The 16,164-nt window shown below is 34.6% G+C and overlaps 1 protein-coding gene across 1 annotated transcript; it reads left to right on the top strand.

Annotated features, from left to right (window-relative positions):
• Positions 1-9,088: 9,088 nt before the first annotated feature.
• LOC103486007 (probable inactive leucine-rich repeat receptor-like protein kinase At3g03770) lies at positions 9,089-15,035 on the top strand. The gene is made up of 8 exons (XM_008443796.3): positions 9,089-10,194; positions 10,492-12,008; positions 12,551-12,684; positions 13,333-13,573; positions 13,688-13,887; positions 13,982-14,034; positions 14,200-14,311; positions 14,476-15,035. Exons 2-8 carry the CDS (start codon positions 10,673-10,675, stop codon positions 14,743-14,745), a joined length of 2,346 nt encoding a protein of 781 aa, XP_008442018.2. The 5' UTR covers positions 9,089-10,194; positions 10,492-10,672; the 3' UTR covers positions 14,746-15,035.
• Positions 15,036-16,164: the final 1,129 nt, after the last annotated feature.

The following is a 16,164-nucleotide window of genomic DNA, read 5'->3' as shown; positions in this document are numbered from 1 at the left end:
CTCTCCTCGCTCACTATATATATAGACCTCATTTTTCTTCTCAAGATGCACAAAAACATAAAAACAAATTCTTCCTCTACAAATTCTCTCATGTCGGTCTCAGCCTGTTATCCCTCTCTCGGCCAAAATTTCTTTTTTTCAGTATACCGAGCATAAGATTGTCTAGTTGAGTGTTGGTATTTCGATTAGTTTGTGGTGCAGTTTTGATTGACGAAATACAACTGCTTTATCCTGGAAACGATGGAGGAATACAAATTGTTTGCACAAAAGAGCAGTGTCGTAAAATGTTTTAAAGAAAGTGAGATTCACGACTCAACCTTTTATTCTAACTTGTTTCTCTTTTACAGTAGACGTTTTGACCAGGCGACTTGATCATTAGGCGAGTTGACTAGAAGGCAATTGACCAATCGTCAAGTTAACTAGAGAAGGCGTTCTGGCGAGATACCAATACATTATACGAGATACAAGGCAAGAAAGCACGCGTTCTGTGTAGGCGATATTCCTTCAAGGCGTTCCAACAGAATCCCCAAGTGTCATATACTCGTACTTAAAACGACCATCCAGGTGGTCTCTAAATCTTATTATGTAACAAGGTTAGCAATCTTCAATGCTTTCCCATACTGAGCTAACAAACTATAAAATTCACTAGGGGATCGACCCTCTTACCATGGACTGCTTCTTGATCCCTTTATGCTTTCTTATGAGTGTCCATCACATATACCTTGTGAAATTATTAAATTATTTCCTTTAACCTGTAACCACAACTAACATTTTTATTCTTTAACCTAACTCTTAGCTTGCTTATGATATTGATTTCGTAAGATTTTTTGGCATGTGTGAGTACTAACATACTTAGAAACATTAAGCATATCAAAATCTCTCATTTTAATAGCTCTGAGTTTCCACAAGCAGCTGAAATCAACGTATCTTAAAAGATATAACTTCTTGTTCAATCTATCAACACAATATTGAAAATTCTTCCTAATCGTAAACATAGACAATTTCTTCACAAGAAGTTGGGCTACTCCCAACGCATAAAAACGTTGGAAAAAGTTTAAAATACGTCGGGAAATGAGTTCCCAACATCAAAGAGATGTTGAAAAGAGAGTTGACGCTTTCTGGAGTGTGTTGGGATAGAGTCCCTATGCCCGACGTATGAGGTGCGTCATAAAATCGTTTAGATATGTTTATTTATTTTGCTAAAATATTTTTTTCAACTGTAGTATTCATTTTCGATTCTAGTACGATTTTTTTATAATATTAAATTACATAAAATAAATAATAAATTAGTAAACAACGATATAAAATATCAAAAAATTCAACGACAATTTAATATTTTTACAGTTCTATAAGGTTCATAATACAAATTCATAAGAAATAGTAAATGTTAAAAAAAAACATAGAAATCCATAAAAACTACGTAAGTCTCCTAACGAGCTGCGTACGCCATTCTACACTGCGGGATCTACAATGATACAAAGTACCTAAGTTTAGTACATATGCATATCATCTTTGAATAATGTAATTGCAAGAACTTAAGAATAATGGAAACATATATACGTACCGCAAAGCTAGGGATCATGGTGGTCCTTGCTGTACCCGACTCATATCTTTTATGATCTTCCGCATTTGTTCCATTTGTGAAGCTAACATCTCTAATTTCTTTCTTTGTTCTTCAATCGCTTGTCACTACAAGAAAAATTACCTTCTATGATATTTCATTACAAGAAAAATGGAGAGGAGAGAAGAAACAACTGTCATAATATGTTAAAATGCGCGTTTTTGGCGGGAAAAGACGTTTTTGAAAATTATTTTTCGTGACAGTTATTTACAGTCATAAAAGGCTCTAGGTTTTATTAAAATAATTTATTAAAATAAAAATCCCAAATCTATTAAATTAATTGGTTAAAAAAAATCCCTAATCTTTCAATCCCTTCCATTTGCGGCCGCGTCTTCCTCAAGATATCGTCTCTTTCCTAAATTAATTGTCTTCTTCGACGTTCGGCTTCCTCAAGTCTAATTCTTCCACCCCGATATTCTTCCTCCACGTCTGATTTTCACGCGCCCAGTTTATCTTTCGACCCAATATTCTTTCGCTCTGATTTGTCTTCCACCCCGATTTGCCATTGCCCACATTTGATTTCTCTTCTGCCCACAGTCGAACGTACATCCACCGACCGTCCATCTTTCGATGACCGTGTGTCTTCTGTCGACGGTTCAACGTCGGCCAACTGTTCCGCCTCCGCCCACGCTTCAACGTCCGCCTATTATTCTGCCAACAACTGGTGAGTTCTCAACCCCTCCCACTCTATCTCACTAATCAAGTCATTTTACATTAGCATATTTAGGTATATTTGCTTCGAATTGTAAATTGTCAAATGTCCTTTTAATTGTTGTTTGGGCTGAAAATTTGACCATATTTGACCATTGAGATGCAAATTGTCAATGTCCTTCAAAGTGTGTAGTTTGTATGCAATATTTGACCATTGAAATGCAAAAAAACAATAGGATTGCTTAACATTGATAGGTTGAGATAACCATCCGTATGATGAGAGAAAGGGGAGTTGGTATTTAGGTATATTTATTCTTTGTCCTACCTTTTCTTTTCAAGTACAATTGATTTCACATCTTTCGTTTGAATGAATTTACTAACTTACCTTGCTCTAAACAACCAAGCACGTGTCTCATTATCACTATCACTTATTATATTTACGAATTTGGTCCTTAGATTTAAGCATCCAATATCATTTTTATGTAAGTTGTAGTCTCTTTTTCTACTAGTGAGAATAGTTCATATATAGGGTGTTTTGGTTAAGAATAGGATTATCATTTTATCAATTGGCTTAAATGATAATAATTCTAAGTACAATCATTGTGTCCTTATTCAAATTAATTTTAGTTTAGAATATATAGAATTTACATTAATTTGATATGTTGCCTATTAAATTTAGCTTATTTATAATCACTAAATTCCTTTTAATGCAACCTCATTATTAATGCAACCTCATTATTAATGCAATCATTATTCTGCCTGCTCTTTTATTTTGTAGTGGGTTCTATATCAAATATGTGTATAATAGGATGTAGTTACTGATACTCTTCCTTGAGTTGTCATCCATCTCTTTTGTAACCCAGATTTGTTTAGAGGGCAATTATAGAAGATTTGATGTTTGTAACATCTACAGAATGGACAAATCATGGATGATGGAAAATAGGATGTCTAGAGAATATGATGTAGAAGTTGAAAATTTTATTCAATTTGGTTTGTCTCATGCCAAAGGTCCTAATTTGATAAGATGCCCATGTCTGAAATGCGGGAATCGTTTACTTGAGGATGTCTCAATAGTTCGGTATCATTTGTATGGCAATGAAATTGATAAAAGTTATAAGATATGGTTCTACATGGTGAAGATTTGAACTTAGAGACCATTAGCAGTAAAGTGTTGTTGATAAAAAAGTGTGTTGTTGATCATGAAGTGTTGTTCAAGTGTGTATGTAATTTAGCTAAGTTTGTGGGTTGAATTTAGCTAAGCTTAGAAGTTATTATTCTTGAAGTGTGTATGTGCTCTATGTGTTGAAGTGTGTTGTTGATCATGAGGTGTTGTTGAAGTGTGTTGTTCATCATGAAGTGAATGTGATGTGTTTATGTGGGTGAATGTGTTGTCTTGTTATTTTTTTCCTTTTCTTTTCTTATTAGGTTTTGTCACAATCCATTGGAGCAATGAAGCCATATTTACGCCAATTCATTGATGTATAGGCTTTTTTGTAGGTTTGGTAGGAAATTTTTTTGTTTAAATGTAGTTATTTTAAATAGTTTGTTCATACCAAAACACATTTGTACCAACAATTAAAACAATATTACAAAGTGTGTTTTTTTCTATTAAAGCGTGCACCGTTTTTCTATATGTGATTGTATTGGTCTGTAATGGCATGTGTAATGGCAGGGCGATAAGAAATACATGATTCAATAAAAAAAGAGGGTTGTTGAAAACAATGACTAAAAACACAACTATGACATTTAAATTGAAAAATAAAACTGTCATCGAAAAAGTTTTATTGGCAGTTAATTAAAGTCATGGTAAGTAAAATGATGACCAGTTAAAAAGTGTCATAAATGGTAAATAATGACATTTAATATCAGTCATAGAATATTAACAATGATAGTTATCCTCCGTCATAAAATGTAAACTATGATAGTTATAAGCTGTCATAAAATATAAACAATGATAGTTATTAACTGTCATTGAAAATAAATAATGACAGTTACTCTCTGTCATAAAATGTAAATAGTGATAGTTATTAACTGTCATCATAACTAAATAATGACAGTTATAATCTGTCATAAAATATTTCATTCGTGAATTTATTATATGTCATGAAAACCACATTTCGTGAAAGTTTTATACAACTGTCATAAAATACTTTCCATGACTGTAGCATTAATGATTGCAAAAAACTGTCACGAAAACCTTTAATAACAACATTTAACTGTCATCGTAGGCCCTTTTTCTACTAATGTGTTTAGTTTTATCAAGCTTGACCTGTAATTGGAGCTCTGTCGTGGATTGCGAATACGAGGTTGATGCACTACTCGTACTGGTCGTCTTGCAATACTTGGGCTTAGGTCCCTAACCAAGGCCTTTTAAGTAGACTGGTTGTCTACCCAACACAGTTTCGCATATCTCGTCCCTAAAGAGTGGTTGAGAACCCTTTGGGGTAGGCTAGAACTGGAGTTCCAACATTTGATTCTGCGACAAATTTTGAAATCAAGTTAGTAAGTCACAAATAAATAAGACAAATAAGGACAGAAGTATTGCTTGAATAACTTATATGCGCATCCTCTGTGGCCTGCGATACAAAAATGTTGGCTCCAACGTGTGTTTGTTGGAATAACTCCACAAGATTGACTGTTTCACCTCATTGCTCAACGAGCTTGTGTTTTCGTTGTAGAAATGACCTCGATCCGGTGCTATGATTGTAAGGCTGCTTCTATCTAATAGCCTTGTTGGTCCGTGATTGCTCCTGCATGAGAACAATTATATTGTTTATTTCTTATACATATTAAAGGTTGAATTGAAATAACCATTACACATCGGAAATGTTGCTCTTAAAAGTTCTAACAACATGTTGAACGACTTGTTACTCCAACTGTTTAGAACCTTGATGTGCATCAACTGAACCAAAAAATTCGAGAAAAATTTAGAACAACTGGGGTACAACTCATTACGTGCTTCATTCAATAAGTCCTGAAATATGTTTGTTGTATCTTGTTCTATATCTACCTCAATATTTCTCGATATTTCATCCTCCAAGCGACCTTTCTCTGTTTCCTTTTCCTGTTCAATCGGGACTTGTAAATCATTTAACATACCAAACATATCATCTTCTTCATGAAAGTGTCTACTACTAGTTCCTTCATCAAAAGGGTTATTACTAGTTTCTTCATCAAAGTCTTATGTACCTCTATTAAAGCTAACAGACTCTCCATGATACATCCATCATGTATAGTAGGTGGATATTCCAATAGATTAGATGTCGTTCTACACCCTCTAATGAGTTCCAATTTGAGTTCATACATCTCTTGCATGGACACCTTATTCGTCCGTAATCATCAACGTGAAACTTGACAACATCTAAAAATTGGGCCACTCCCTCTCTATACTTAATGGATAACTATCCATTGTTAAAGCCCCTAAAACATAAATAGGTTTGATTAGAAGTATATTTCTTTTCTCACATCCTAAACTTACTCCACTAAATGAACAATCTCTCAAAATTTTCATTAAAACTATCTCTAAACTACAGAGACTACCATAACTGCAGGATAACCATCACAACCTAATTAACCACAAACAACTTCAATATTCTCATACTATCCACCCCTTCCAACAATGCTATTTTGCAAGCTACCCTACTACATCTTCAAACCCTCAGAAATACTAACAAATTCAAAACTATGTTGGCACAAAAAAGGCTATCATAACTACAAGATAACTGTCCCAAATCAACAACAAATGATTTCAAAACTACTAATAAATAAACAACTAAAATTGAACTAAATGCTACCATAACTACAGGATAGCCAAAATGAATCTCAATCACAAATTACATAATTTTTAAAACAATAATAGCCCTCGCCCGCCCCCCCCCCCCTCCCCTCCCCTCAAAATTTCAACCTTAACCCCTTAAATTTTCAATTCAAACCCCCCTCCCTCTACCCCTTGAAAAGTTGAAATCAATCCCCCTTCAAAATTCCCTCATCAACCCCCCTCCTTCAAATTTCATCCTCAACCCCCCACTCTCCCTTCAAAATTTTATCCTTAACACCTATTCTCTAATTCTCAACCTATCATCTTCAAATATTCAATTAAACTCACCTCTACCCCTTGAAAAGTTCAATTCATCAATCCCCCTTCAAAATTTCAATTGAACCCCCCTCCCTTCAAAATTTCATCCTCAACCCTCCTCTAATTCTTAACCTATCCCCTTCAAATATTCAATTAAACCCCCCTCCTCCTCAAACTTTCAAATTTTCAACTCAAATTTTAAATTCCCCAACTCAATTTCTCAAATACCCCCTTCAAATTTTCAACCCACATTCCAAAATTTTAACTTCAAAAACCAAAATCAAACAATATCCTAAAACTAATTCACCATTCAAATCTTAAACTAACTTCAAAAATCTAAACAATATTTTAAATGGTTTGAAACTTATCAAATAGGATGAGCGGCGGCATGGCGATCGAAAAGATGGCAGATGGGCAGAGCAGGCGACACAACGGCGAACTTCTTTTTCTTCTCCTTCTTCTCTTCTCGTTTCTCTTTGTCTTTCAACTCTGTGAATACATAATTGAAACGAAATATATAGGGGAACTCCCAACACACAACGAAGACGTCAGAAGTTCTCCCTGTTTCCAACGCCATTGGTGATTCTTCGGGAATTGTTAGAAACATTCCCGACGAATCACTAATAGCATCGAAAATAGGTAACACCATTTCCAATGTCATGCATGGGGCATCGAGAATCTTGATTTGACATAATTAATGTTTGAGTTTCTTCGATGGCCCATGCAAGGGATTGGGAATGGTGTTACCTATTTCCGATGCATGACGAGAATCGTTGGGAACAAGGGTATTCATTCCCGACACCTCATGCATGACATCAGGAAATGTTATATATTTAATTTATTGGACACAATTTTCGATGCCCTAGTCCTAGACGTCGGGAATGACTTCTTGTTAACCGAAATTTCATGAAGAATGTCGGAAAAAGGTAATGTTAAAATAATGTATTCGTCGTGTCCCGACATGTACAAAATGACGTCGGGAAAAGCTGTCTATCTCGACGTTCCTTCTTTCGACGCCGTTTTGTGCGTCGAGAGCCTCTCGATTTCTTGTAGTGGGCTCAACTGAGACAAAAATGGTGCGAGCCATTAATTTTTCAATACACTTCTACTTCTTAACACTAGCACATGGTTCGTCGTCACTGTCCATTGAACCTTCAATAGATCATCAAGAGTCGCTAGATTACTTTCACCCTTTGGTCCTCTTTTGTGACTTGATTTTATGTTAAACAAACATTCTACCTTTGTTGTTATCGGATTATGATCGTTGATCAACTAAATACGATGTGCATGATGAGCACTAACATCCGCCTCAGATACCTCCAACGCATCCACATTTACATCAACATCAAAATCTGATGACATCTCCATGTCAAATGCATTCTCATTATCATTAACATCATCATTCAATAACTCTACATGTTCCATTCTAACGAATCCATTTGTATCACCTTCTAACTCTACAAACACATGTTATTAGTTAATGGCCTCAAATCTCAAACCTCATTAAAGACAACATAGTACTCGAGGATAAATTGAAGATCAGGCTCAGGTGTGGATAAATTAACATTTTGAGCCATTTGAATAGTAAATAACGATGAAGTACTCCTAAATTGACAGGTTACTATTGGTACCTTAGAAATCATAACCACAACTTCACACATCATCACCGGTTAGAAAAAACTAAAGATCTTATTGATTATTAATATCAAAAGCAGGTATAAAAGGTTTCACATTAGACAAGCATCTTAGAACTGAATCGAACTCGGCTGAATTTATCCCATTAATTATGCAAATTTCACCTAAAAAGTTCCCAAACTTTATACTAATATCCACATTCAGGCATTTCATTTGACATCCAACATATTCTTTCTCATCTTCTTCCATTCACCACCAAAACCAACAAATACATGAGGCATCCTGCAAATACATACAAAACATTATTAAAAACAATCAAAATCTCATGATGAAATTATTACAAACTTGGTCGAGATTAGAAATCCTACACTAATCTTAGGTAAATATAAAGAAAGTAGGTCGAGACCTTTGACTTAGCATTGATATTATGTAAGTGATGACGAAAACAAAAATTACTGGCCTTATTAGCATGCAAGTAACAAGGAAAACATAATTTCTAAACATAATAACATTATATTCTCCTTATTTTGCTTAATTTTTTGGGAAAGTATGAAATGTTATTCGGAGTTGTTATAAAACTCTTCTCAATAGTCTTTATCTTTATTATGATATATACATATAAATAATATAATAATATTTTAGAGCATTTTTGTCACAATCAACATAAAAATCTCTAGGTAGATTTCGCTAGATTCACCAACACGTAGGTGAATCTCGGCCTATCCAAACTATATAAAAAATCTCAGGGACGATTCCGATTGAGACAGATCGAAAAGAAACATTGTATGACGACTTCAAAAAATAGTATGTTGTTTCCAAATCCCTCACTCTAAGATGTGGTACTTTGAACAACTGTCCCAAATTTTTCTTCAACATTTTCAGTAAAATTACAATGGCTATGATTTTGTGGATATTGACTTTTTGTATGGACTATTTCCTATCAATATTCTCGTAAAATTACATCTACATTCTTGTTAATATTGACATTTTTGTACCGATATTTCTTTTAACATTCTCCTACAGTGACAAACATCTACAGTTCTGTTGACATCAACATTTTGTATTTATATTTTCATGAACATTTTCGTAAAAATTACGACTTCAATAGTTCGTTCTGTGGACATCGAAATTTTGAACGTTGGATAAACTTTGTAAGAAAAGAGGAAAAGAAATGTGCAGTAACTGCAAAGTTGCATTACAACGACAATGGCATAGAATAGCAAAAGAAAAGGCGGTAAAAGCAACAGACTTCGCCAAGGGACCACCCTCTTCCCCTTCTTCACCCTCCCCTCCATTCCAAAATCTGACAGAAACCCACAAAAATTTCAAAGTTTCATCACACCCATCACGAAATCAATACATTTCTTCTCTAATTTTAAATTCACTTCTCTAATTTCTTCTCCACTTTGTGATTATATCACTCACAGAAGGAATAAAGATGACCCACTCTTTCTTTTTCTGCAGGAATCTTTCGTTCACTTTTGCTTTTTCTTCTCAGTCAGAGCTCCCTTTTGTCTTTAAGACCATCTGATGACTCCTAATAATTATGATAAAGCATGTATTCTGTTAATTAACTCAAAACTCCATCTGGGTATGATCCATTTTGCTCTGAAATTTCTTTATTCCCCCTACTTTTGGCTTTATGATGTTTGAATGTGGGGAAAATGAGCTAATGCTGTGTCTGTTTGTGTAATTTGTTGTTTTTGACATCTGGGTTTTAATGGACTTTTGTGTACCCATGTCACTAAATTGTCTTGGAGTGTATTATTATTAGAGGAACTGATTTCTATTTGAATGGTTTCTTCTGTAAAATCGTGTCAGTGAGATTTTGTGGCTTCTTCTGGGGTGTTTTGTGAATGTATGGTTCAAGTTCTTTTGGTTCTACTCAATTGGGATATCTGCAAAACCTGAGGTGTTTTGACTTGAAGTGTACTTTCTGGGTCATTTTATGAGTTTTTTGCTGGGTTTGAACTTGGCAAAGTGTCAGATTGGTAATAGAAACTGTGGTTTTGTTTGTTGAGGATCTTGGAGTTTTGTTGTGACTTACTTCATGTAGAGGATACAGTCAACTTCAGTTGGTTGCTTGTTCTTCATTTTCCATGAAGTACTCGAGTGTAGATTTCAATTAGGTGAACCTACAAGTCTTGGCTGTTGGTGAGGGAAATACTGTTCTCCCAGACGCTGAAATTCACATTTTACATTATTTGTCAAGGTGAGAAATTCTTGTTACGTTTTATGCTTTTCTAAACATTTGTCACACCTTTTATGCTTTTCTAAACATTTGAATTCACAGAATAAATTTCCCTCATCATTCTACATTACTTTTTCCCCCTCTCTCTCTCTCTCTGATCTTTTTAGTTGGGAGGATTTTGGCATTTTGTTTCTGGACAGATGGAGTCGTTCACATCCTTCTTTGGGAAATTTCTTTTCTGTTTTCTCAAGAATATTTTATGTTAGCTCTGCTTGTTATCATATGCTTATTGGCACTCCTTGAACTTTTCTGCTCCAGGGTATCTGCATTTGGTACTGAACCTCGGGTTTAGATATTTTTGACTGAAACAACTTGACTGAAGAACATTGTTGTTGTTTGAAGCAGTATCGATGTGATACAAGCAACTCCAATTTACTGGCTTCTGGAAAGTGAAATCTAGGTCACTGTCATCCTTCAGCTGGTTCCGTTCATAGAACCAATGGCTGAAATACTTCGTAGTTCTTTGTGTCTAGCCATTCTCATCCTTCTTGTTCGAGTCAACTTTTCGGAGCAATTACAACTGTCGCAGACTCGGACGCTGTTAAGAATACAGCAACTTCTGAACTTCCCTGCTGTATTAAGTAATTGGAATTATAGCACGGATTTTTGCAACTTGGAACCAGATTCCTATGTGACTGTTGTGTGCTATGAGGGAAACTTGACCCAGTTGCATATAATTGGGAAGAAAGGAGCTCTTTTACTACCTCATAATTTCTCGATGAAATCTTTCGTTAACACCCTTTCTAAGCTTCCAGATTTGAAAGTCCTTACATTAGTTTCCCTTGGTTTATGGGGGTCGATACCTGGCAAAATTGCTCATTTATCATCACTGGAAATATTAAACATGAGCTCTAATTTCCTATATGGTGCCATCCCTCAGGAGATTTCGTTGCTGTCAGGCTTACGGACACTTATACTTGATGATAACATGCTTGCAGGACAGCTTCCTGACTGGTTCCACGTGCTTCCACTTCTAACCGTTTTGAGCTTGAAACATAACAATCTCAATGGATCATTGCCTAATTCACTAAATGAGTTGGAAAATCTTAGAGTTCTTTCACTTTCACATAACCATTTTTATGGAGAGTTGCCTGACCTCAGCACTTTGACCAACCTTCAAGTACTTGAATTGGAAGACAATGGTTTTGGACCTCAATTCCCTCAACTTAGCAATAAGTTGGTTACCCTAAAACTGAGTAAAAACAAGCTCAGATCTAGTATCCCTCCTGAAGTTAGCTCCTTTTACCAACTTCAGTATTTCGACGTCTCCTTGAATTCTTTGGTTGGGCCATTGCCATCAGCATTCTTTTCTCTGCCATCTCTTTCCTATCTCAATATATCAGGGAACAAGCTCACAGGAATGCTTATGGATAATATTTCTTGCAATGATGAACTTAAAGTTGTGGACTTATCCTCAAATCTCTTGACTGGAAGCTTGCCACAATGTCTTCAAGCAGATACGAGGAACAGGGTTGTCTTGTATCTCAGAAATTGTTTTGTCACTGGAGAACAACAACAGCATCCGGTTTCCTATTGCCAAAATGAAGCATTAGCTGTGGGCATTGTACCCGAGGAAAAGAAAAAAGACCAATCACGTAAGGCAGTTCTTGCCCTGAGTATAGTTGGTGGCGTTGTCGGAGTGATCATTTTACTTGGTATAGTTTGTATAGTTGTAAGAAGAAAGAATGAGAAGAATACGGTGAAGAAACCTCCAACAAATTTAATAGTAGAGAATCCATCTGCTGGGTACACCTCAAAGCTGCTCTCGGATGCAAGTAAGATCATTTTTTCTCATCCACCTTTCGATTAGCTATTTTTTTGGCTTTCGAGAACAGGGTGTACTAGTTCTTGTGACCAAAAACATTCTCTCTACTTGCTACAGACCTCCACAAAAGCACAAATTTTGAGATATTTCAAGCTAACCTTAGATAAACTTGGGTTTAATAAACACTACTACTCAACCAATGCCTTGGAGCTTAAAACCATACAAGCAACAAACTAAAATGCACACGATATATTAGAGAGACTGTCTTTTTCAGGACTCTTACTTTCTCACTTATTCAAAATGCTCTCTTGTGACGGAGAAACTTTCTGTCCCAAGTTGACAACATAAGATCACAATAATAAACGATCTTATATTTATACAAGGTTTATAAAATGATTACATTTGAGCTTCATATGGATGCTTATTTATGTACTTTGTGAAGTTCCATGACTAAGATAAGAAGTGTAGTAGCTAAGAATCCCTTATGCAATTTGATATATTAGCTTACGAAAATTTGACTCTGAACTTTTCTTCTTTCTCCTTCACCTTCAGGGTATATATCTCAAACAATGCAGTTTGCACCACTTGGCCTTTCAACTTATAGATTGCTCTCATATGAAGAGATTGAGGATGCTACTAAAAATTTTGACTCTTCTGCTTTCATGGGTGAAGGTTCTCAAGGACAGGTATAACAAACTCTAAAATCTTACGTATCATACACTATTCTTTCATTATGAATAATACTCAAATTTGACTATTGATATAATAGCTCCAATCTTTGTTCATTGTTAAATCATTCATTGATCAAAACGCTTAAGGCAATGAATAAAGATAAATTTAATATTATATCATCTAACACTCTCATGTCCTTGTAGGGTTACAATATGTAGAAGGATTAACAACTGCATCAATGTTAATTGGAGTGGAAATAACATTGCAGGAGTTTTTTTTAATCAATGTTTCTTCTTATTCAAAGGTCCCCACTAATGGGTAAATATAATACAAGACAAGAGCCAACTAACGCAACTAATTATAAAAGGAAATAATAAAAAATACTCAAAAACAAAAGAGTAATAGAACACAATTACTATATACAAATCTAAACTCATTACATTTTCTTCTTTAACTGAATATCGGTTTGCAGTTTTTTTCTTTTTTCTTTTATCAGTAGACAAAACTGGATTATCAGTTATTAAATCATACAATCCTTTATGTTGGTTTGCAAATTTTGTTGTGGATGAAATGCTCTTTGTAAACTTTGTCTCTTGCATTTTCAGTTGGTTTACTAAAAGATCTACTCATCAAAGACTTTGTCCTTCCTTTTTCATTATCAGATGTACCGAGGTCAGCTGAAGGATGGCTCTTTAGTTGCCATTAGATGCCTTAAAATGAAAAAAAGATATAGCACACAAAACTTCACACATCATATAGACCTTATTTCAAAACTCAGACACCGCCATTTGGTTAGTGCTCTTGGACACTGCTTCGAGTTGTACTTGGAAGATTCAAGTGTCAGCAGAATATTTCTCGTCTTTGAATATGTTCCGAATGGCACACTGAGAAGTTGGATTTCTGGTAATCTATGCCATTGTTTCTCATAAATGGAGATGGAAATTACCAATGTTCATGCTGACTTCATTCTTGCATTTAACTATTCAACTTATATGATTTTCACACAATGCATTGCAGGAAGGAACTCGAGGCGATCACTTACTTGGACTCAACGTATAGCAGCAGCAGTAGGAATAGCAAAAGGCATCCAGTTTTTGCATACGGTTGCAGGTGTATATTCGAATAACATTAAAATAACAGATGTACTACTGGATCAAAATCTTGCTGCTAAAATTAGCAGCTACAACCTTCCTCTAATGGCTGAGAGCATGGCTAAGGTACAATAAAGAAGTACTTTTCTGTTGTGCAGTCTATTCACCTCCTTGGCCCTTTTGTTCTCTCTAGTTTGTAATGACCCGGTTAAATTCTCAGGTCGGTCGGGGAGTTTCTTCCGGTGGATCCAAAGATTCTGGCTGCCATGAAAGGTTGTCTATGATTATATTCAGTGTACATTCACTCTTTTAAATACTACAGTTATATAAAAACATGGACTGCATTATCCAACAAACCAACTCTTTTACATGTTCCGTCCTCTTGTCCACCTTCCATACTGCTCTATGAAATTGACTCTCAATTTTGTTGCTTCACAGGATCAATCAGGAAGCTCAAGCTGACATCTACGACTTTGGAGTAATATTACTAGAAATCATCCGTGGGCGAGCACTCAAATCGAAAAGCGAAATTAATGTTCTAAGAGAGAAGGTAGTAGAGGTTACTTTGCATTTCGATACGTCAATATGAGCGCTTGCATGTTGCATGTGTCCACAAAGCTAAATGAAATTTATCTTCGAATATGACAAAGTATGCATGACTCTCTATGTTGTTACTTGTTATATTCGGATTTTGATGTTTCTCAATGTATGCAGTTACAAGAAGCCATTTCATCAGATAGCATTGCTCGAAGGAGCATAGTTGATTCGAGCATTCAAAACGAATGCTTAGATCAATCATTGAAGACAATGATGGAAGTATGTGTCAGGTGCCTGCTCAAGGATCCAGTCACCAGACCTTCCCTTGAAGATGTTCTCTGGAATTTGCAGTTTGCTGCTCAGGTTCAAGATGCGTGGTGTGGAGAATACCGTAGCAGTGACGGGTCTCCCATCTCTCCTTCTCAACCTAAACTCTCAATCTGCTAATTCCCGCAAAGAGAGGTTCATATTTATAACATCCATCTCAGTTCTTGGATCTTCATAGACTCTTTCTGCTGGCATGAGCTTCAATCAATTAAAACAACAGTTTGGTTGGTTTAGTCTTAGCATTGTTAATTAACAAAGTTGAGTTTGAGGTTGCATGAAGTTAATAGAAGAAAACATTGTAGTTTAAGCTTTTAGTCCTTGAACTTCATAAATATTTTGGTCCATGTAAGTCCTTGGACATTGTGTAAAAACAAAAATGTAGCTTATGCATATGTTTTATTCGTACTTGATGAGTGGGTGCCTAGAAGGAAGCCAAGCAAGATGTTGGGTTTCAGAAATAGAATTAGATTCATGATTTTTAAGTTTAAGGAACCAAGAACATAGAACGTTTTCGAGTTTCCACATAACTTTTTTTTTTCGACATATTGTAGTAAATTGGTTGATTAGAAAAGAGGAAAGAATTTATTTGTACCTCAATGGAGACACCAAACCATGAGGGATAAAAGTGATTATAAGAGAATCTAAACTGTGTTTTTGTGTGTGTGTGTGTTTGTAGAACAGATTGGGATGAAATCTTTTAAAAATCATGTATTTCTCACCCAACTTACTCTTTCTAGATTCTGCTAAAATCATTATAGATTTTTAATATTTTTTTAAATTAACATTTATTTACATATATTTTTTTTCAGCGAGCCAAATCTATCTTCTAATTTTTATAAGTTAAATTCATTCATTTTTAAAAGAATGTAGCCACAACTATTTCTCTTCATAGTTAAGATTTTTCTAAAAAATAATAAAACTATTGAAAATATCTATCAGTATAATAAAATTTACTTTCTATTACCATAGATTGTGGTAGGCTCAAGTAAACATCTATTAGTGTTTATTATTAAAACGAAAGATGTTTACCTAAATGTATAAGGTCTATCACAAATATAAAGAAAGTAAAATTTTAGATTCTTTTATTAGGAATTTTGAAAATGGCAAAACTATGGCATATATTTTGAAATTAACATTTATTTTACATATCTATATTTTTCAGACAGACTTTTATTTATTTTTTAATATTATCTTTTAAAATTAACATTTATTTTACATATCTATATTTTTCAGAGAAATTAATCTATCTTATAATTTTTATAAGTTAAGTTGATTCATTTTTAAAAGAACTTAGACATGTTGATTTTTTAAAAGACATCTATTTCTCTTAATATTTAAAGAGAAATTATATCATATGACAAAAAAAAATTAGAAAGAAAACAGTCCATAGCACTTTTTTTTTACATATTGCAAATATGACAAGTAATTAGATATATCAGACGTCTATCAAAGAACTATTAGAGGACTATTCACTTTTAAATTTGCTACTTTTGCAATTTAAGAGATGTAGTGATATAGGCCCTATTATCATAATTTTTT

The sequence above is a fragment of the Cucumis melo genome, chromosome 8, assembly GCF_025177605.1.
Source record: "Cucumis melo cultivar AY chromosome 8, USDA_Cmelo_AY_1.0, whole genome shotgun sequence".
Classification (NCBI taxonomy): Eukaryota; Viridiplantae; Streptophyta; class Magnoliopsida; order Cucurbitales; family Cucurbitaceae; genus Cucumis; species Cucumis melo.
The sequence above is the reverse complement of the archived record's forward strand: the minus strand, read 5'-3'. Positions and strand labels throughout refer to the sequence as shown.